Source organism: Bos indicus x Bos taurus, chromosome 27 (genome assembly GCF_003369695.1).
Source record: "Bos indicus x Bos taurus breed Angus x Brahman F1 hybrid chromosome 27, Bos_hybrid_MaternalHap_v2.0, whole genome shotgun sequence".
In the NCBI taxonomy this organism is placed as follows: Eukaryota; Metazoa; Chordata; class Mammalia; order Artiodactyla; family Bovidae; genus Bos; species Bos indicus x Bos taurus.
Window position 1 is genome coordinate 13,713,402 of NC_040102.1, and position 20,650 is coordinate 13,734,051.

The following is a 20,650-nucleotide window of genomic DNA, read 5'->3' on the forward strand; positions in this document are numbered from 1 at the left end:
TCAGGTAATCTCTACAGTCATCTAAAATTACTGTTGCTTGAACTTATTGCTTCCCCAAATGGTCCTATGGTATTAAAATTCTTTAGTTAAGTCCATAACCTACAAAATGAGTGGGTGTTTTGTACAAAATATAAGGTGACTGCCTTTTTTAAAGTCAGTTTCGGGGGAAATAGCTCCTTATATGTTTTTGGTGTGGAAAGTATAGATATTAAATCTTTTCAAAATGTCTTTAACAAAGGATAGATATAAAGATGGGTGTAGGAAGGGGTGTCTCTTAAGACCCTGAAGGTGAGACACAGGCTCCTAAAAGAACCCATATTATTCGGTTCTTTGCAAAACATTTACTGCACGTTCTACAGAGGCTGAACCGTCATCCGTTTTGTCAGGCACACGAGAAAAAGAAATCTGTTAAAGTGGAGAAGGACTTTACATTTTCCCCTAAAGGTTACCTTTAATATTCAGCCAAACCTGTTACATCAGGAGTTCCCAGGTTTTTTGGCATCAGGGACAAGTTTCATGGAAGACAGTTTTTTCCCCCAGACTGGGGGCTGGGGATGGTTTGGGGATGATTCAAGAGCACTACATTTATTGTACACTTGATTCCTATTATTATTATTATATCAGCTCCACCTCAGATCATCAGGCATTAGGGTCCTGGAGGTTGGGGAACCCCTGCACTATAGCATGAGATGCCAGAAATCAAAGTTGTTTGTTATTTTCTACAAGAATATCATTAAGTACTTTTTATTCCTTATCAATGGAGTCCCATCAGTGTTTTAGACATGCATATAACCCCACAACCAACCAAGTGTTCAGTCCACACCTATAGTTCATGTGTTCTGCAATTTCTTTTCTTCCAGATCAGTTAAGGAACAGCTACCAGATTGGTTATGACGGCTCCCTTCGTATCATCTATGCCAGTGGTCTAGACTCGCATTACCAGACCGAGCCCCACATTCTGGCCGGCACCGCTAACCCAACAGTTGCCAAAAGAAACATGACTCTGCCTGGCGAAAATGGTCAGAATTTGGTGGAGTGGAGATTCCGGAAGGAGCAGGCTCAAGGCAAAGTCAATGTCTTCGGTCGAAAGCTCAGGGTAAGTCAGCGTCAGAGGGTGGTGATGGCCAGCCGGTCCTCTGCATCATTCAATGGCCTGTCCACGAGAGTGTGCCTGGGGCTCACCTGCTCATGCTCAGGGGGACACCTTACCTTACAGCCAGCCTTCAAGCCATCAGATTGCTCATAGTAAAAGCCAACTATTTGAAAAAAGGGTTCTCTCAATATAGCGTTGATTAAAAATCAAATTCTTTCCTAGGAAATTAGGATTTTGCATGTAAAATGTGTGAGTCACTCAGTCATGTCCAACTCTTTGTGACCCGATGAACTGTAGCCCACCAGGCTCCTCTGTCCACAAGATTCTCTAGCAAGAATACTGGAGTGGGTCATCATTTCCTTCTCCAGGGGATCTTCCCGACCCAGGGATTGAACCCCAGTCTCCTGCATTGCAGGCAGATTCTTTACCATCTGAGCTACCAGGGAAGATTTTGCATGTAGGATAGTCCCAAATAGCCTGGATGACAACTGATTCTTGTTTTACTAATATTACCTTAGTAATCTTATGCTTTTCCTTCACCCACTCAGGAGAGGTGACTTCGTAATGACATAGGGATGAGTAAGCATTGGCTGAAACATTGCAAGTATTCCAAACCCTAAATATGTATATTGAAAGACAGGGGGCTGGCCTTTGGAAGATGGAGTCTGCCTTTGCATTCTCAATATTTTTAAAGTACAGTGTGGGCTTGAGACATCTCTAGTGGGAGAAGGCAATAGCACCCCACTCCAGTACTCTTGCCTGGAAAATCCCATGGACGGAGGAGCCTGGTGGGCTGCAGTCCATGGGGTCGCTAGAGTCGGACACGACTGAGCGACTTCACTTTCATGCATTGGAGAAGGAAATGGCAACCCACTCCAGTGTTCTTGCCTGGAAAATCCCAGGGACGGGGAAGCCTGGTGGGCTGCCGTCTCTGGGGTCGCACAGAGTCGGACACAACTGAAGCGACTTAGCAGCAGCTAGTGGTAGAGTGGTTGGGAACTTGGGATGTGGGTTCTATCCCTGGCAGAAGGCTAAAATCCCACATGCCTGCAGCCAAAAAACCGAAACATAAAAACAGAAGCAACATTGTAACAAAAATTCAACAGACTTTAAAAATGGTCCACATCAAAAAAAAAAAGTGTAATGTGGGCACACAGGAGATAACCAGCGTCAGAACCTACCTCCTTGCTATTGATGAAAAACCCAGACTTACCTTTTTTTTTTTTTGACTGTGCTGGATCATTGTTGCTGTGCGGGCTTTTCTCTAGTCGAAGCGCACAGACTTCCACTCTGGTGGCTTTTCTTGTTGCGGAGCACAGGCGTTCAGGCTTCAGCAGTGGCAGCGTGTGGGCTCAGTAGTTGTGCTTTGCAGTCTCTAAGAGCGCAGGCTCCGTAGTTGTGGTGCACTGGTTGAGTTGCTCTGTGACATGTAGGATCTTCCCGGATTAGGGATCGAACCCATGTCCCCGGCATTGGCAAGCACATTCTTAACCACACAGCCACCAGGGAAGTCCCAGAATTACCTTATTTCTATGAGACACATGATAACATTGCTGATTGCTAGGGTAAATTGATCTTTGCAGAATGTTCTCTGTGTTGCCTTGTTAGGTGTTTTTATTCGTCCTTTTCATGCTGTGGGCCAGATGCAAATAGAAAGCAAGCTGTGATTTATGACAGTTGTTCAGTAAAGACAATACAGATGAAGGACTAAAACACAGGTTACGAGGAACCCCCTTCAGGCCACTGTAAACTGAACCTGCTTCATTTTTTCTGTTAGTGAACAGATTTTTGTTTATCAGATAAATGCAGATAACCATTCCTGAAATTATTTTCCTTGCCTTAAAAAAAAAGTTACTCAAAATCAAGGAGAGAGAAGAAAACATGGAGTGTACCATCCATGTTCTAAGTTATTAGTATAACAGGCTAACATTATTCACCAGGCCAACTTCACAGTTAAGAAACAGCTGATATATTTTGGCCATTTCCAAGAAATAGAATAAAGTAAAAAAAGAATCACTGATCAGATACAGGCTGTTCAGCTCACAGGTTATATTCCAGTTCCACTTCCATCGCAAGGCAGGAGTTTGGAACTCTAAATACATAATCTTCTGGAACCAAAGCTGTGGTCCCATCTTACCATCCCCCAGGATGCCCCAGCTCCAGGGCCCTAGACCCAGAGCTCTGGTGCACAGAAGCTGGGGAGGCTCAAGGGTTATCCTGAGAGAGAGGCAAGAAGAAAAAACAGAACATCAGAAAGAAGAACAAGATTAGCAGGGGGGGTAACGTAACTGAAGGCAAAAGGAGAAGGGGGGTGCAGAGGATGAGATGGTTAGATGGCGTCACTGACTCACTGGACATGAGTTTGAGCAAACCCCTGGAGACAGTGGAGGAGAGGAGCCCAGTGTGCTGCCGTCCATGGGGTGGAAGACTTGGGCAGGACTTAGTGACTGAACAGCAACAACAACGTGATGGTCAAGAAAACCAGCTCCAGGCTCGTTTCAGGGTCACTTGCAGAGGGCCTTGGTCAGTGGCCGGAGGCAGCGGCAGCTTCAGCATTTTTTTCCACTGAAGCAAGGCCTCGAGCTGCCGGCGTGTCTGTCTAATGCTGCTGCTGACCACTGCCCCAGCCCCTGCTTCCCTGGGCCGCTGCACACTGGAAGCTAGTTCCCAGGCTTTGTCTTATTTGACCATCCCTAAGCCAGGCGTGGTGTGCCTACACACACACACACACACACACACACACACACACACACACACGGAGGCACACCTGTACTCAGACACGGGACTTACTTTATCCAAAGACATAAAGGTCCTGCTCACATTTGTGCTCAAAAAGTATGAGTTCTAGATCAGGCTCCACTTCTTACTAAACTATACGGGAAAATTCTAACAGATATCTAACAGCCCTAACATCATTTTATCTGTATGATAGTATCTGTATCATGATAGCAATACTATAATGTGCAGATATTCTAACATGATGATGTAGACAAGGTGTGTATATATTCAGTTGTGTCCAACTCTTTGTGACCCCACGGACTGTAGCCCACCTGGCTCTTCTGTCCATGGGATTTCCCAGGCAAGAATACCGGAGTGGGTTGCCATTTCCTCCTCCAGGGATCTTCCTGACCCTGGAGATGGAACCCATGTCTCTTGCATGTCCTGCATTGGCAGGTGGATTCTTTACCACTGCTCCACCTGGGAAGCCCATAGACATGGTATAGACTATCTGTATTATGGATAAATATAACTGACTGCCTTACCCTGCTACAGTCTCACACAATTGCTACAGAATCAAGTGAGATTATGTGAAAGTCCTTTGAAAACAAAAGGCATGACTACATATTCTGTGACCCTAACCCAGAGAATCTGAACCACAGACACCAATAGTGAAGAGCAGAGGAAAAAATCTGATTATAAGTCTCTGGTTCTCAGTCTGATTCCAAGTGAGTCTTCCTTTGGGAAGGAAGAGACCAGTGCACACGGGCACGGGTGTTAGTTTCTTTCTAAATAGCTGAACGACAGTGCCTCGGCAGGCCATTTCAGAAAATCCAGTATTTAAGAACGGCCTGTTCAGTCACACTGAAAGACTTCCAGCTGATCCGTGTGATGGTTCACGTGGAGACGGCACCAAGATCGCAAGGGAAGGTTTCTTATTTTCAAGATAAGCTTGGATGTGCCAGCCATGCCTGGTCATTCCACCCCTCTGTAGATCCTAAGAGAGGAATTCCAGGGAGAAAGAGATGATCTGGAAATCTGGTTGGAGGACCGGACCTGGAGTCTACGCAAGTGGGTTCTTTACCACTTGGGCCGCTCGGGAGGGCGTCTCTTCTCTTACCTTTCCTTATCTTCTAGCAGAAAGTGCTTTTTGTTTTGAAGGCCTGACCCATGGGTGGGCAGTCAAATATTTATTCAATAAATGAAAGAATGAGAAAGAGCCAGGCTTAAAATATGGATTATGTTATTGCCTGTAGGTCTTTCTGAGAGAGAAGCTGTAGGAATAGCACCTCCTCACCAACATCTGACTTCAGGAAGCAAACCTATCTCTAGATCGAACAGATTACATGGGTTTAATAGATAGAACACTGGATGCAGTGGCTTTTAAAAAAAAAAAAAGGCAAAGAGGAGAAAAGGAAAAATTATAAAAGAAATGAGCAACGTGAAAAGCATTTTCTGTGAAACTGTATTAAGAGGAAAAGGGGTTGGAGATATAGGAATAACCAGCGGAGGAAATCATGGAAAAACAGAACAAAGATTTGACAATTCCTTAGCTCACTTGTTTGTACCTACATATTTGTTTTTTTAGAAAGACCTGCATAATAGTTGTTTGTTTTTAATAGTCCTGATTTTTGTCAGTGGTTTAACTTGCAATCAGCCTTTGAGCAATTCCCCCAAATTATAATGGCATCTGAATAATGAAAAGTCACCTTCTAGGGGATTTCCCTAGTGGTCCAGTGGTTAAGACTTCACTTTTCAGTGCAGGGGCTGTTGGTTCAATCCCTGGTCTGGGAGGTAAGATCCTACATGCCTCATGGCCAGAAAACCAAAACATAAAGCAGAAACAATATTGTAACAAATTCAGTAGACCTTAAAAATGGTCCATGTCAAAAAAAAAAAAAAGTAACCTAAACTTACCCAGAATTCTTATCCTTAAAGGAAAACATTTAGTGAATTGTTTGAAAAAGAAATTCTCAGAAGTTGAAAGCCAAAGCGGTATTTCAAGGCATACCTAGACAGGATAGCTCCGAAGACCATTACGTAACTTACTATGCCGTCACGTGTGTGTGACATCCTTGTGTCTCACTGTATAATCTGAGCGGTGGGGCCTGGAGGGGGCCATGCAGAGCAGTTGGCACTTCTGACCTGTGGAGGGGACGCAAAACCATCTGCAGACAGTTGACGTTCTAACAAGGACCCCAGGGAGGCGAGATACTGTCACCCACATGGCAGGTACCCGCATATGGTCTGATCGTGCCCTGTGTTGTCAGACAGACAGACGCTGTTTCACTTGTTTGAGCCTCAGTTTTTCAAGCCTTCCAGAGGGAACATAACTCCCTCCCCTTCTGACATCAAAGGGACATTGTGATTAACTGCCACCGCGCTGGACCTGATCTTTGAAAATGGAGATTGTTCTATGCTTAGCTCAAAGAAACGCTGTACATCACAAAGGAATTCATGGTGGCCTCTTACCTAGTCACAACATTTGGATTCACTTTGATGTAGCTGAAGGTATTTAAACAACTACATAGGCTTTTCATCTCAGGTGAAGTATACGATGTAATGATGTATTTTAATGTTATTTATTAAAGGCCTCTGGGGTCTGGAACAATGCTAGCCCTTTATGACTGTCAAAACAAGTTTGCAGAATTGCCACGGTTCATACAGGTGTAGTTAAGTGGGATTGTGTCTCACTGTGTCTGCAACTGCCAAAGGAGAACGTTAGGGCCTTGGGGGAGGGGGCGGAGACCCGTATTTCTCTAATAATTAGTGACGTTGAGCATCTTTTCATGCGCCTCTTGACCATCTGTGTGTCTTCTTTGGACAGATGTCTATTTAGGTCTTCCACCCATTTTTTGATTGGGTTGTTTGCTTTTCTGACATTGAGCTCCATAAGCTGTTTGTATATTTTGGAGGTTAATCCTTTCTTTGTTGTTAGTATCGTCTGAAACGGCGTTACATATTGAATAACAGCGGGTGGTGTCTGGAAATAGTAAGAACAGTGAAAACCTTGGCTTGGGTTGGAGTGTGGAGAAAAACAGCCACATTCTAATTCTTTCCTCAGCTCTTCAGTTGGAGGACCCAAGAAAGGCATTGGTCAGGATAAGAGGAAAATGTTAAGTGCGTTCCAGACGTTTGGTCTCGTGGCGTTTCGAGGTGTTTCCGTATGTGATGTGCTTGGTGTGGCGGCTCACAGGATGGCCGTGTTAGACGCTCTAGACGCTTCAGTGTGGTGTAGTCATAGTCCCAAACCAAGGAGACGAATCGGAAGCCCCATAGCAGGGTGCAGGCCTGCAAAGAAGGGGTCCCAGACCTGTCTTTAGGCCCTTCTACCAAAAGGCCCTTCTAGTCCAACGGTCCTACCAGATCTGCAGGGCAGATGTTCTGTTATGCTCTATCCAGAGGGAACACTGTGGAGACAAGGAGGAATCAGGAAGGCGATAAAGATCCGATATACAAATTAAGATGAATGCAAGGAAATCACAAAAAGGTGGGGCAAGGCCATGGGCCGCACCGTCCACAGACACCCACTACACAGGCGGTCTTGCTTGGCTATTTGCAGCCTGGAATAACCCCGAGGAAGGGCAAAGGAGGGCAAGCCTAAACGCTCTGAGGCTTATGTTTCCCTCTCAAGTCACGATGTAAGGAACATAAGAGCCCTCAGAAACTGTTTAAATTGTGTGAAGACGCTTCTTCCGGCATCACTTGTGTGCTCAGTTGTGTCCAACCCTTTACGATCTTATGGACTGCAGCCTGTCAGGCTCCTCTGTCCGTGGGGATTTCCCAGGCAAGAATACTGCAGTGGGTTGCCATGCCCTCCTCCAGGGGATCTTCCCAGTCAGGGATCAAACCCCAGTCTCCTGCATTGCAGGCAGCTTCTTTACCATTTGAGCCACAAGGGAAGCTCAGGCATCATAAGTATGCAAATAAAAGCTGAAGAGCTGAATTCTGCCAGTCCATTATTGAGCTAATTTGATATCAAATCAAATCTGTAAATTTGTAGACTTCAAAATGTATCTTTGTAACATTAGCCAGTAGCTTCCTTCCAGGGTACACAAAGCATTCGGCAAGCGGTGCCTTCATCAGGCTTTTTCCAAGACAAAGTTGTAAAGTCTCACAATTCACAGAAGGCTGAGCTACTAATCTGCAGACACTTCCACTTGGGAAAACGGAAGCCCAGAAAGCCTTCAGCTGGTGGGTCAGAATCATATAAAATGATAGCTCTGAGAAACTGTTCCAAAGAGAAGGGAAGGGTCAGTATATATGTGACTTTGGAGAAGGGGGAATACAATACATGCAGTCAAGCACATATTTTTCCAGAAGGTTTCTGCTAGTCACAAGGAGCAGACGTCACCATGAAGGAATTTAGTGCTTTTCTAGATATGAGGAGATGCAAGAATTGGGTTCATAAAATCAGCCCCTGAGAGTATCTTTCTGAAGACCTGTCCTGCCAGATTTTCCAGAGCATAGTGTCTCATTTCTGCTCTCCACCCTGAACTCCTTTCAGGAGATGTTGAAGGTCAGAAGCTGAAGTAGCACATGATTTAGTCCTTGTAAGAGGTAGATAGCAAATGCCCAGGGTTTCCATGGGGACTCAGACCATAAAGGATATGCCTGCAATGTGGGAGACCCAATTCAATCCCTGGACTGGGAAGAGTCCCCTGGAGAAGGGCATGGCAAGCTGTTGCAGTATTCTTGCCTGGAGAATCCCATGGACAGAGGAGCCTGGTGGGCTACAGTCCATGGGGACGCAATGAGTTGGACATGACTGAGCAACTAACACATACACGTGGCAAGTACTAATTTGTAGTTGACACTCCATTCCAACCTCTTTATTTACAGAGAGACGAAACAGACTCTGAGGGCCACGAGCCCAGAGTTGTGCAGCTCCTAGCCCCTGTGGGTGTGGAAATGGGGCTTTCAGATTCTTGGGTTCCTCCTCCAACACACACACATGCCCACACCAATGCGTACCAGTTGCTATGTGGTCCAGAGTTGTTTTCTTTTTCCTACATCATGCGTGCGTGCTAAGTGGCTTCAGTCGTGTCCGACTCTGTGACCCTAGGGACCGTAGCCCACCAGGCTCCTCTGTCCAAGGGATTCTCCAGAATACTGGAGTCGCCATGCCCTCCTCCAGGGGATCTTCCTGACCTAGGGATCTACAATGACAGAACTGAAAAATTAAGATCTCCTGACTTCATCCGGGCTCCGCTTTCTCATATGCTGTGGATCATCTCTCTGGGTATTTTTCCCCCAAAATCACTTTGCCTTTAGGCATAAACTTCTTTTGAGCTGGTATCTTTACCTTTCTGTGGACTTCACAATACTCCCCTTGAAGAGCTAATTGGAAGAGTTCAAATAAAAGCTTAGGGAGTATTTTTTCATGGGTCTTGTTTAATGGCCATGATAGAAGACACAAATGTTTATCCCAGATTTACATAAACATACATGTATATTTTATAGGTACGTAAATATGTATTTACATGAATTGGTGTGGTGTGTGTATGTGGTGGTGTTCACTTGCTTTGCTGTGAACTTTTTGACCCCATGGACTGTAGCCCACCAGGCTCCTCTGTCCATGGGATTTCCCAGGTAAGAATATTGGTGTGGGTTGTCATTTCCCTCTACGGGATGTGTGTGTGTATAAGTGCTCACCTGGAGTTGTCCATTTTGAAGGTTCTAGCCAGGACATGGTCAATGAAGGTTAAGATTTTCCCATTTAACTTGTAAGAGTCTGAGCAGTTGAGGAGCATTTTGTTATGGAGAAGCCACCATTATCACAGAGGGGCATAGAAAATCGAAGAATGGACTGGCCCTGGCCTTCTGCAAACCCTGTAGACCGTCTATAAAGCAGAATTTAACCAAGGCCACGTGTCCACTATAGCAACAAACGCCGGCTGGTGTGCACCTTGGATCACAGACAGTAACAGCCAGATGTAGCTGTGGATTCTGGGCATGGCACAGAGCCCCACGGAGTTCCTAGGACAACATGGGGCTCGATTTGTAAAGTAAGCACGGTGGTCAGACTGTGTAGATGTGGGAGTGAAGGATCTGAAGTCCTTGCCAGTTAACCAGATGTTATCAAAGAAAAAGGCATTCCAAAAACTTGTGACATTTCAGCACTCAGCCCAAAGCGAGGATCGTGTTTGTAACCTCCTGCTATTTAAACTGATTAATAATTTACAGTAATGTGGACTCCAGCTTCTACTTAACTGTTCTTCAAAGGGCTAGAATCACATTTACCACCGTTTTATTTAATGTAGCCATGATTAATCTAGTGAACAGTTATTTCCCAGTGTCTTCTGGGAGGGCGGGGCTTTGAGTAATTTGCAGCGATGTCAGGCTTACCACCTTCCTATCTTCTGAGCAAACTTGAAAGCAAATACATCTCGGCATTTTTCTTATCAGTTGCTTAAGTTTACAAAATTTAATTGAAAGGGTTTTGAACAAACGCCAGGCTGTCTCTCTGCTTAATGAAACCTTTTAAAAGAGCAGTTAATCTACTGCCTTGCACTTGTACCCAAGAAGTTGCTAAATTAATTTACTGACAAAGAGAATCAATCATCATAAATGGTGTTTAAACAATAGCGGGGACCCTGAAGAGTAATAAGGGGCTGGTATTGGAACAGCGTGATTTATTTTATCATCTTGTTTGTGTTGTACCAGGTTAATGGCAGAAACCTCCTTTCAGTTGACTTTGATCGAACAACAAAGACAGAGAAGATCTATGATGACCACCGTAAATTTCTCCTGAGGATCGCCTATGACACGTCAGGGCATCCAACTCTCTGGCTGCCGAGTAGCAAGCTGATGGCCGTCAATGTCACCTATTCGTCCACGGGTCAAATTGCCAGCATCCAGCGAGGAACCACCAGCGAGAAAGTCGATTATGACGGACAGGGCAGGATTGTGTCCCGGGTTTTTGCTGACGGTAAAACCTGGAGTTACACGTACTTGGAAAAGGTACGCTGCAGCCAGAGAGCCTGCAAATTGCTCAGGCGCACTGTGGGGTGGGCGGGGCGGGGGCGGGGCCACCAGGACGTGACTCAGTGCCATTTACTATTCCGAGCATCCATATGTAAGTCAGGGCCATAGAGCGCGGAGGAACCTGCACATCAGCCACGGTGCTTCTCCTTAGTGAAGTTCGGCTCTCTGAGACCCTTTTACATGACTTATGCTGGAAACAAACACCACCACTGCCCACCTGCCAAGCTCATCCGTCGACAACATTCACACATTAGACCCTGAGCTTGTAAGTCATTTGTAAATCATCTCAGCGCGAGCTTTTTCATTTCAGACAGCGCCTTACACGTTCGCACAGTTAAAGCTGTCAGGTGTGTGTCGTTCCTGGCAGAGCTTCGACATAACGGTAAAAAGCCCATAGATCCTATTTACGCATCAGTAACCAAAAGAAGCCGTTTTTTAAGCAAGCCCCATTTCCGGGCCTCTGGGCCCTCTCTCCTTTCGTCTGCACTGAAAGGGAACCCATGCTTAAGACAGATAACATGCTACCAAAAAAGACTGTGCAGGGCGCCAGGTTTCAGGTAGTGACCAGGGTTAAAAGGGAATGAAACCAAGAGGAATGCGGAGGACCACCTCCTTGTAATTCCTTTCTGAAAGAGCCAGAATCCTGCAGAGAGCATCTTCATGAGGCATTTCATTCCCCTTTGAGATGAAGGTTCACCTTGGTTTTGAGTTCAGTGCCTCCCATCGCTCCCAACGATCCTCTCTGCCAGCAGCCACAGGGCCGCTGAGGCACAAGTGCCGCTCGTGAGCTCAGTCTGCCCTTCCTCGACTGTTTGGAGTAACCTCTGTCCTCCACACACTCACGTCTGCATCGCTGTCCCCCTCACACACCCCATCTTGCTCTCCCCCAGAGGTGCTCTGGACCAGCCTCGTGCATGTAAGTCAGCTCAGCTAATTCTAGATGGACTGTACACAGACTCCTCTTCCTAAAGACCTGGTCAGGGAACTAAGATCTCTTGGCCAAAAATAAATTAATAAAATAAATAATTCCCAGACCCCCAACATTGAAAGTAGTGAGTGTAATGTGACTGAAAAGTCTTTAAAGGGAGCCAAGGGGCATACCACCGATAAGAGCCACTGTCAAAATGACCCAGCCGTAACAGAAATCACCTTCACGTATCAACAGGGGTCAGAAAAGCCAACGAGCACATTCTCAGCATCTCTCCCAAATCCCTAAAACCCACCCAAACTATTTCCATTTCCTCACTAGGACAGGCACCCTAAGCCAACGTGTATTCATGGCAAAGCAAGTAATATTTTACTACCTACATGATTCTGCTAAGTTGCTTCAGTCATGTCCAACTCTGTGCGACCCCATAGACAGCAGCCCACCAGGCTCCCCTGTCCCTGGGATTCTCCAGGCAAGAACACTGGAGTGAGTTGCCTTTTCCTTCTCTAATGCATGAAAGTGAAAAGTGAAAGTGAAGTCACTCAGTCGTGTCCGACTCCTCGCGACCCCATGGACTGCAGCCTACCAGGCTCCTCCATCCATGGGATTTTCCAGGCAAGAGTACTGGAGTGGGGTGCCACTGCCTTCTCCATACGTGATTCTAAGTGACTGCAAGCAGGGTCCTGTGAATTCAGCAATGGTCCAGGCCTTCCTTGGAAGAACGCAGACCAATAGCAACAAGTCTCAAGACACTGGTCACACAACCTGCACACAAAAATTGCCCCTAGATGTGCCTATGGAGGAGATCCTGCAGAAGCCTGAGTCAGACAAACTGCATTTGAAAAACAGTGGACGATAGAAGCAGTGAGCCTAGACAAGGGGTTATGCACTTTTATGTCAAAAGCAAAGAGTACATCCCAGTGTGGGAGGGAGAGAGGTGGGGGGTCAGCTCCTAATCTGACCATCCACCCAGTTCGGCCATCACTCCATTTGGTCTAACAGGGTTTAGAGGGAGCCTCTCACAGGAAAGAGCCGCCCGCATTCCGTACCACTGCAGAGCTACCAAACCAGCCTCCAGGTTGACCTTCTCTCCCTTGGCCTAATAAACTGTCTTTTGTCATTCTGAAATCACTTGAAGAATAAGCCAAGCTTACTTTGAGTCATATATTTATTCACCTCATAATTTAGCACCCAAGCAGTGTATAGCCCAGAAACCATCCTTACTGCACCTAAGGGACAAGTCAGATTTGGTTCTTACGAAAAGATTTCATTGTCATTTCAGATGTCATGTAAAGAATTTGCAAACAAAAAACCATCTCTGGATCCATATTCCTAATAAGAGCATTGACAGCTCTTATTCACCAAGCGATTAACCAAGCAGTGTTGCTGATGATGCTGTATGTACACACAATCCCTTTAGGGGCTAATTTTATGTCTCTTCTTTATAAAATAAATATTTTGAATGCTTTGCTCATCCTCCAAGTGCACTGGAAATTCAAGCATGATTTGTGTGGCTCTTCCATGAAATGTTTGGGGAAAAGCCACCTTACTAAATAATTGCTAATTATGGACAGGACTGTACTTCCCATATGCTGTTTTCCCCATGAAATATTGTCTTTGAAGCAGCTTTGTTCATGCTTGTATTATGACTTATCCAGATCCATTGACGACCTGCTGCTTGGCTGTGAATGCCTGTGATACAAAAAAAAAAGTCTGATCCTGACAAGTAACCCATTATGAGAGTTGAGGCACTCAGTGAGAAACCGCTGGCAATTAAGCATCCAGGCAAATTAGGCAGGAAATCGTTAAGGACAGGGAAGGTCAAGGAGAACTCAATTAAAACGAAAATCATTTTCTCAGGCGGACTATTTTTGCGTCTTTGTGGTCACTACATCTACTTTTACTCCCCCCGTCCCAACCCCATTCGCAAATATCGGCTAATGGCATGCTCCCTCTTTACAGTCCATGGTGCTTCTGCTCCATAGCCAGCGGCAGTACATCTTTGAATACGATATGTGGGACCAGCTCTCTGCCATCACCATGCCCAGCGTGGCTCGCCACACCATGCAGACCATCCGCTCCATCGGCTACTACCGCAACATATACAACCCCCCGGAGAGCAACGCCTCGGTCATCACCGACTACAATGAGGAGGGGCTGCTTCTGCAGACGGCTTTCCTGGGGACTAGCAGGAGGGTCTTATTCAAGTATCGAAGGCAGACCAGGCTCTCGGAGATCTTATACGACAGCACGCGGGTCAGTTTCACCTACGATGAGACGGCGGGAGTCCTCAAAACGGTAAACCTCCAGAGCGATGGCTTCATTTGCACCATTAGATACAGGCAGATCGGCCCCCTGATTGACAGGCAGATCTTCCGCTTCAGCGAAGATGGGATGGTGAACGCAAGATTCGACTACAGCTATGACAACAGTTTTCGGGTGACCAGCATGCAGGGTGTCATCAATGAGACTCCCCTGCCCATTGACCTCTATCAGTTCGATGACATTTCGGGCAAAGTGGAGCAGTTTGGAAAATTTGGCGTCATCTATTACGATATTAACCAGATCATTTCCACAGCTGTCATGACTTACACGAAGCACTTTGATGCCCACGGCCGCATCAAGGAGATTCAGTATGAGATATTCAGGTCGCTCATGTACTGGATTACAATTCAGTATGACAACATGGGTCGGGTAACCAAGAGAGAGATTAAAATAGGGCCCTTCGCCAACACCACCAAGTACGCTTATGAGTATGACGTCGACGGACAGCTCCAGACGGTCTACCTGAATGAAAAAATCATGTGGCGTTACAACTACGACCTGAATGGGAATCTCCATTTACTGAATCCGAGTAGCAGCGCGCGGCTGACCCCGCTCCGCTACGACCTGCGAGACAGGATCACCCGGCTGGGTGACGTTCAGTACCGGCTGGATGAAGATGGTTTCCTGCGCCAGAGAGGCACCGAGATCTTCGAGTACAGCTCCAAGGGGCTTCTGACCCGAGTCTACAGTAAAGGCAGTGGCTGGACAGTGATCTATCGTTACGATGGCCTGGGGAGGCGCGTGTCCAGCAAGACCAGTCTGGGACAGCACCTGCAGTTTTTCTATGCGGACCTCACTTACCCCACCAGAATTACTCACGTCTACAACCACTCAAGTTCGGAGATCACCTCCCTCTATTACGATCTCCAAGGACATCTCTTTGCCATGGAAATCAGCAGCGGGGATGAATTCTACATCGCGTCGGACAACACAGGGACACCACTGGCTGTTTTCAGTAGCAACGGGCTTATGCTCAAGCAGATTCAGTACACCGCCTATGGTGAGATCTATTTTGACTCCAATATTGACTTCCAGCTGGTAATTGGATTTCACGGTGGCTTGTATGACCCACTCACAAAATTAATCCATTTTGGAGAAAGGGATTATGACATTTTGGCAGGACGGTGGACAACACCTGACATAGAAATCTGGAAAAGAATTGGGAAGGACCCAGCTCCCTTTAACCTGTATATGTTTAGGAATAACAACCCAGCAAGCAAAATCCATGATGTGAAAGACTACATCACAGGTAAGCAGAATTGTTTTTCCTTTCCAAGTACTGAGTTAATCATTGAATCCATAAAATAACTGCTGGGGGTTTAACTTGATGCCTTCCTTCTGCAAAATCAAATGTCTTTTTAAAAAAAATCAAATGTCTAATGTTTTCAATGAAACCAAGGAGAAATCAACAGAGGGACACTAGGCATAGTTTGTTACTGCCTGTTCTGCCAGCCAGAGCCCAAGACCACAGGTTTTCTGAAATGACATGGAATCTAGGCATGCCATTTGAAGGGAAGGGACACGGGAGGTTGCAGAAAACATGAACTTGAAGCCCGCAAATCGGGGTTCCAATCTGAATGCCTCTCCAACAACAGGTCATGTGGCTTTATAGACAAGTCACATGACTTTATGAGTCTGTTTCCGTAACAATAAAATGGGGACAGCAATCCTACTTTGTGGTATAAAAAACAATAACATGCAATTCTGCTTTAAGTAGCAGTGGGGAAAGAAGTGAAAGTGTTAGTCACTCAGTGGTGCCCGACTCTTTGGACCGCCATGGACCGTAGCCCACCAGGGTCCTCTGTCCATGGGATTCTCTAGGCAAGAATACTGGAGTGGGTAGCCATTCCCTTCTCCAGGGAATCTGCCCTACCCAGGGATCGAACCCAGGTCTCTTGTATTGCAGGCAGATTCTTTACCATCTGAGCCACCAGGGAAGCCCAAGCAAAACTGTAGTTCTCTGTAATAACCTTCATTATTCTTTATTGAGATAACACTGCTTGATAACATTGTATGTTTCATGTGTACAACATTGTTTCTACTTCTGTATACACTACAGTGTACCATCCAAAATTTATTCAACATCTGTCCCCAGAGAGCTGATGCCCTTAATCCACTTTGTCCCTCCCCCCACCTCCTTCCCCCGGGTGGCCACTACTACTCTGGTCTCTACTGCATGCTTGGTTTGATCATTTGTTTCAGAGGAGTTAGGGAAATACCCTGGGGGTCCAATGGTGAAGACTCGACACTTTCGCTGCTGGGGGCCCGGGGTTCAATCCCTGGTCGGGAAACTAAGATCCCACACACCATGAGATGCAGCCAAAAAAAACTGTTATACAAGTGAAATCATACAGCATTGGTCTTTCTCCACCTGACTGACTTCACTTTGCATAATATCCTCAAGATCCATCCATGTTGTTAAATAATGGCAAGATTTTATTTTTTGCAACTAACATTCCATTGTGTGTGTATGTGTGTATAGACATACACCGATTCTTCCTTATCCATTCATCTATGGATAAGCACTTAGGGCGTTTCCTTGACTATTGTAAGAATGCTGCAGTGAACACAGGGTTGCATATATCTTTTCAAATTAGTGTTTTTGCATTTGGGGGATAACTAGCCAGAAGAGAGACTGCTGGATCACATGGGAATTCTGTTCTTAACTTTGTGAGGAGCCTCCATCCTGCTTTCCTTGGTGGCCGCACAAGTTTACACTCCCACCCACAGTCCGTGGGGCTTCCCTTTAGCAAGCAGAGATCTCCACTCATCCTCGGCCCCAGGGACGCTGAGCCCTTCTGTTTCCACTTTGTTCCTGAGTTACACTGCCATAATTAACCCCCTTGTTTATGCTTCCTAGAGGAAGGTTATTCCCTGTTTTCTTTTTCTGTGTTTGGTTTGGGGGTTTCTGTTTTGTTTTGCCTTGTGTTAGATGCTCCGTCTGGCTGTCTCTCTCCTTGTTCAATATTTGAAGCATGCCAGGATGTTCTGTCTTCTCAGTTCTCAGTACAGCTCTCAAAATACTGCCCCTGTTCATTTTACATCTGCTTCCCACTTCCGCAGACTCTCTCCAGCTTCGCCTAGCTCTCTCCCACACGAACCCGCTCCAAGTCCCTGCTGTCAGCATCCTGACTCAACAGCACCCAAATGGGCATTCTCCTTCAGGGTTCCCCAGGACACATCTGCATTCATGTCCCAGTATCTGGGCAGTAATCTTCAACATGTTAAGAGCCTCTGATTTTTCACTGCTTCACTGACATCATTCATAGTAGGAGTACCTCTGCCCCCGTTCAAAAATTTTCTCTAAAACATAAACCACGCCCCCCAATCTTATGCACGTGCATGCACGCGCACACACATATATATCACTTCTCTCCTATGGAGTGAACTTGGGGTTTTTCTCTCTCCTCCACCACCACCACCAGCCCTCCATTTAAAATAGGGATGGGACTTCCCTAGTGGTTCAGCAGTTTAGAATTTGCCTCGCAGTGCAGGCGACTGGTTCGATCCCTGGTTGGGGAACCAGGATCCCACATGCCATGGCACAATTAAGTGCTCTTGCCATAACTAGACAGCTCAGGCCACAGTGAAGGATCTTGAGGGCCACAACTAGGACCCAACTTGGCCAAATCAATATTTTCTTTAATTAAAAAAAAAAAAAGAGGGAGCATACCACTAAGTTTAGAGCCTATATGATGCCTGCAGAAAGGGACCTGCCAGCCTGACAGGTGTGAGTTGGTGCCCTGGAGAAGGAATCGGAGAGCAAGTGGCCTCCATCATTCTGATAAGCAGTCCCCCACTTCTTATTTAAGAGGTGTTGACAGTGGCTGCCCGAGAGGCTGGCAACCCACCGCTCCTGAATTCATCCTCTCCTAGCAACATGGACGCCAGGGAATGCCACAGCAGCATTTTTTGCAAAACATCAAAAAAGAGATGGAACAGCATAAAATATATTAGGTGAAATGCAATTTCAAATTTTCCAGCAATGTGCTTAATATATAAAATAATCTACACCCAACTGTACTCATAAAGCTGCAAGCCTGCTGAGTAGTTCTGTAACAGTATAACCTCCAAAATAGAATAAAAGCTTTATTCTCAGTGTAATGGCTTTTGGAGTCACATGGCAATATTTTAAAATACCATCTTAAAGGTTTCCAGCTTCTCTCCCTCAAAAGTTTGTCTCCACCTGTGCGCAGTGAGCCTTTGAAGTCGGAACTGATGGGAATCAGAACTTCGTGCCCCTGGCTGGCTAGGCCAGCTTTTGGCATCCGTCTTTGATTAAGAGTTGACTGTTGATTTTCATACACTCGATGTGGGGTTTTTATTAATAGAAAATGGGTGGTGGAAACTTGCATATCCTTGGGCAGCCACTTTGGAAAGCTAATAACACAGGACTTCTAGTTAAGACCAGCCTTCACTAACTACAGATGTCATTTGTGTTCAACAACCACATCTCTTTCACGCTGCTAGGCATTGTTATTCAACTTTTTTTTTAAACACTATTACCAGCACGGGTTGCAAGTTCCCAGGTGGGACTGGGTACCCATCTGTCTAAGTGAGTCTCTATTATCCACACTGTCTGTAGCCCTTGCCTCACTTCCTCCTGCTACTGAAGTTATTTTTACCGTGTCTGAAAATAGTATTTTTAATTGTAGGGCAGAGGCAAACAGGAGCTCTTTCTCAGGTTATCGTTTGTGAAGGTGGGGTTTTCAGGTAAGGCTCTCAGTGTCGGAAAGCACAAAGTGAACTCGGAAGTCTTTCATTTTGGACCTTCTTTTCCTAGATGTTAACAGCTGGCTGGTGACCTTTGGCTTCCATCTGCACAATGCTATTCCTGGATTCCCTGTCCCCAAATTTGATTTAACGGAGCCTTCTTATGAACTCGTGAAGAGTCAGCAGTGGGACGATGTACCGGTAAGAGACAAAAAGCAAAACTGTGAAAGGTGACGAAGGGCTTGCTTGTGCCTTACAGTCCCCTGTTTAATCAGACTCCCTGGGTACCAAAGGCCTTTTTTTTTTTTTTTTTTTTTTTTGACTCAGGAAAGAAAGCACCATGTCTCTTGCATTTCTGTTCAGCAGACCAGGGGCCTGTGAAACAGGCTTCAGTCTGCTTTTAGTGATGCTAATAAAAACAGAAAGACATTATCAAACAGTAATAAAATATAAAAGCTCATTGTTGAGTGCAGGGTTTCTACAGAGAACCCCAGGAATGCACATTTATAAGATTTGGGACCTTAAGGCAAAGATACAATAAACAGGAGGGCAGGGAATTCATGTTACAAATTAGCAGCTCACAAACAGTGCCACAAAGTTCCACTTCTTTAAAATGTAGCCATGTTTTCAAGGGAAAAAGATTAAAAATAAAATGGCCTCTGGTAAAGCTCCACCTACCACTAGGTGCTTATGGAATTTTCCTGAAACTAACAGACCAGGAGGCCTGGAACCATTCTGAGAAATAAAAGGAGAAAGAATGGAAAATTGCGAAATCAAAGCCGCCATTTCACAAACTGACACTTTTTAATTCCCACCATTCAGAGATCAGAAAGGAACGCAACAACAAAATATCAGAATTTCTAGCTTAAAGCAAAAATAATTAAAGATCAAGAAACTGGGTTACCCCATAATGATAAGAAGAGAGCACAGTGTTTCTTAGGAAGATTAATTTCCCCCCTTGAGCAATTTCCTATAATCTCAATGAACTCAAAAAGAAAAGGCAAGCCTGGCTAAAACACACACACACACACACAATGCCAATACCTCTGCTTTCTGGCACATGTTTCATACTTAAAAGCAATTCCTTTCTCAGATGTCGCCTTCACATTTAAAAGGCAAAACCCATTCAGTTTCCGGGATCTGGTAGCCATTTTAACATTTCTAATTGCAAATATACCTGCACTGATCAAGTGCCATGAAGACATCCCTAAGTTTGCTAATGCCTCTGAGCACGTAATAATTGCAGATGACTTTCCAACATGTCTGAAAACACTTAAGTCATACTGTACAAGTGGACTTGCCAACTTTTTTCCTAGGCAGCCTTTTCCATACAGTTCCGGTTCTCTGTCATGAGAAGTGCACCATAAGGACAGCTTAGGGAATCGCCAGCAAAGACATCAAGGATGCCTGGAGAACGGAAAAACAAATGTGTCTTTCACCACTGCAAACGGAACACATGCTTCCAATTGGGGAAAATGCTGGCCAGACGAACATCTGGTAGTCTAAGAGCTGCCTGAGTTAAGATGCTCCCAATTAAAAACCCTTGTGAATGCAGAAGGCCCACTGTCCCTCAGTCTGCGAAAAATAAATGTTTTCCTAAAGCGATAAACACTCGTTGACAGCTGTCCCCACTGTGCGCTCATCCTGGCCCATTTCAGTCCGTCAGTTTTACAGTCAAATTCAGCTGAAAGCTCTGTTCACCAGGATACAGTACAGAGTTTACCTAAATTAAAGCACACGCCTGTTAAGTAAATTAAAGGCATGTGCTTTAAAGTGGGACTTTAGCTTAAAGTGGGACTGGGTGATCCAACTGGAGCACCCCCAGGCTTTCCAACCTTCCTTTGCATTTTGGCGCTTTCTCACCAGCCTCCCATGGAGAAAGCTGT

General features: G+C 45.5%; 1 protein-coding gene across 15 annotated transcripts in view; it reads left to right on the forward strand.

The window, feature by feature from the left end:
- TENM3 (teneurin transmembrane protein 3) overlaps positions 1 to 20,650 on the forward strand; it is a 2,746,241-nt gene that overhangs the window by 2,720,519 nt on the left and 5,072 nt on the right. For all 15 annotated transcript variants that reach the window (XM_027530163.1, XM_027530171.1, XM_027530173.1 and 12 more), the window contains 4 exons: positions 861 to 1,096; positions 10,478 to 10,774; positions 13,689 to 15,300; positions 18,835 to 18,965. In XM_027530163.1, the coding sequence (XP_027385964.1) occupies positions 861 to 1,096; positions 10,478 to 10,774; positions 13,689 to 15,300; positions 18,835 to 18,965 (2,276 nt within the window). The remainder of the gene's footprint in view (positions 1 to 860; positions 1,097 to 10,477; positions 10,775 to 13,688; positions 15,301 to 18,834; positions 18,966 to 20,650) is intronic.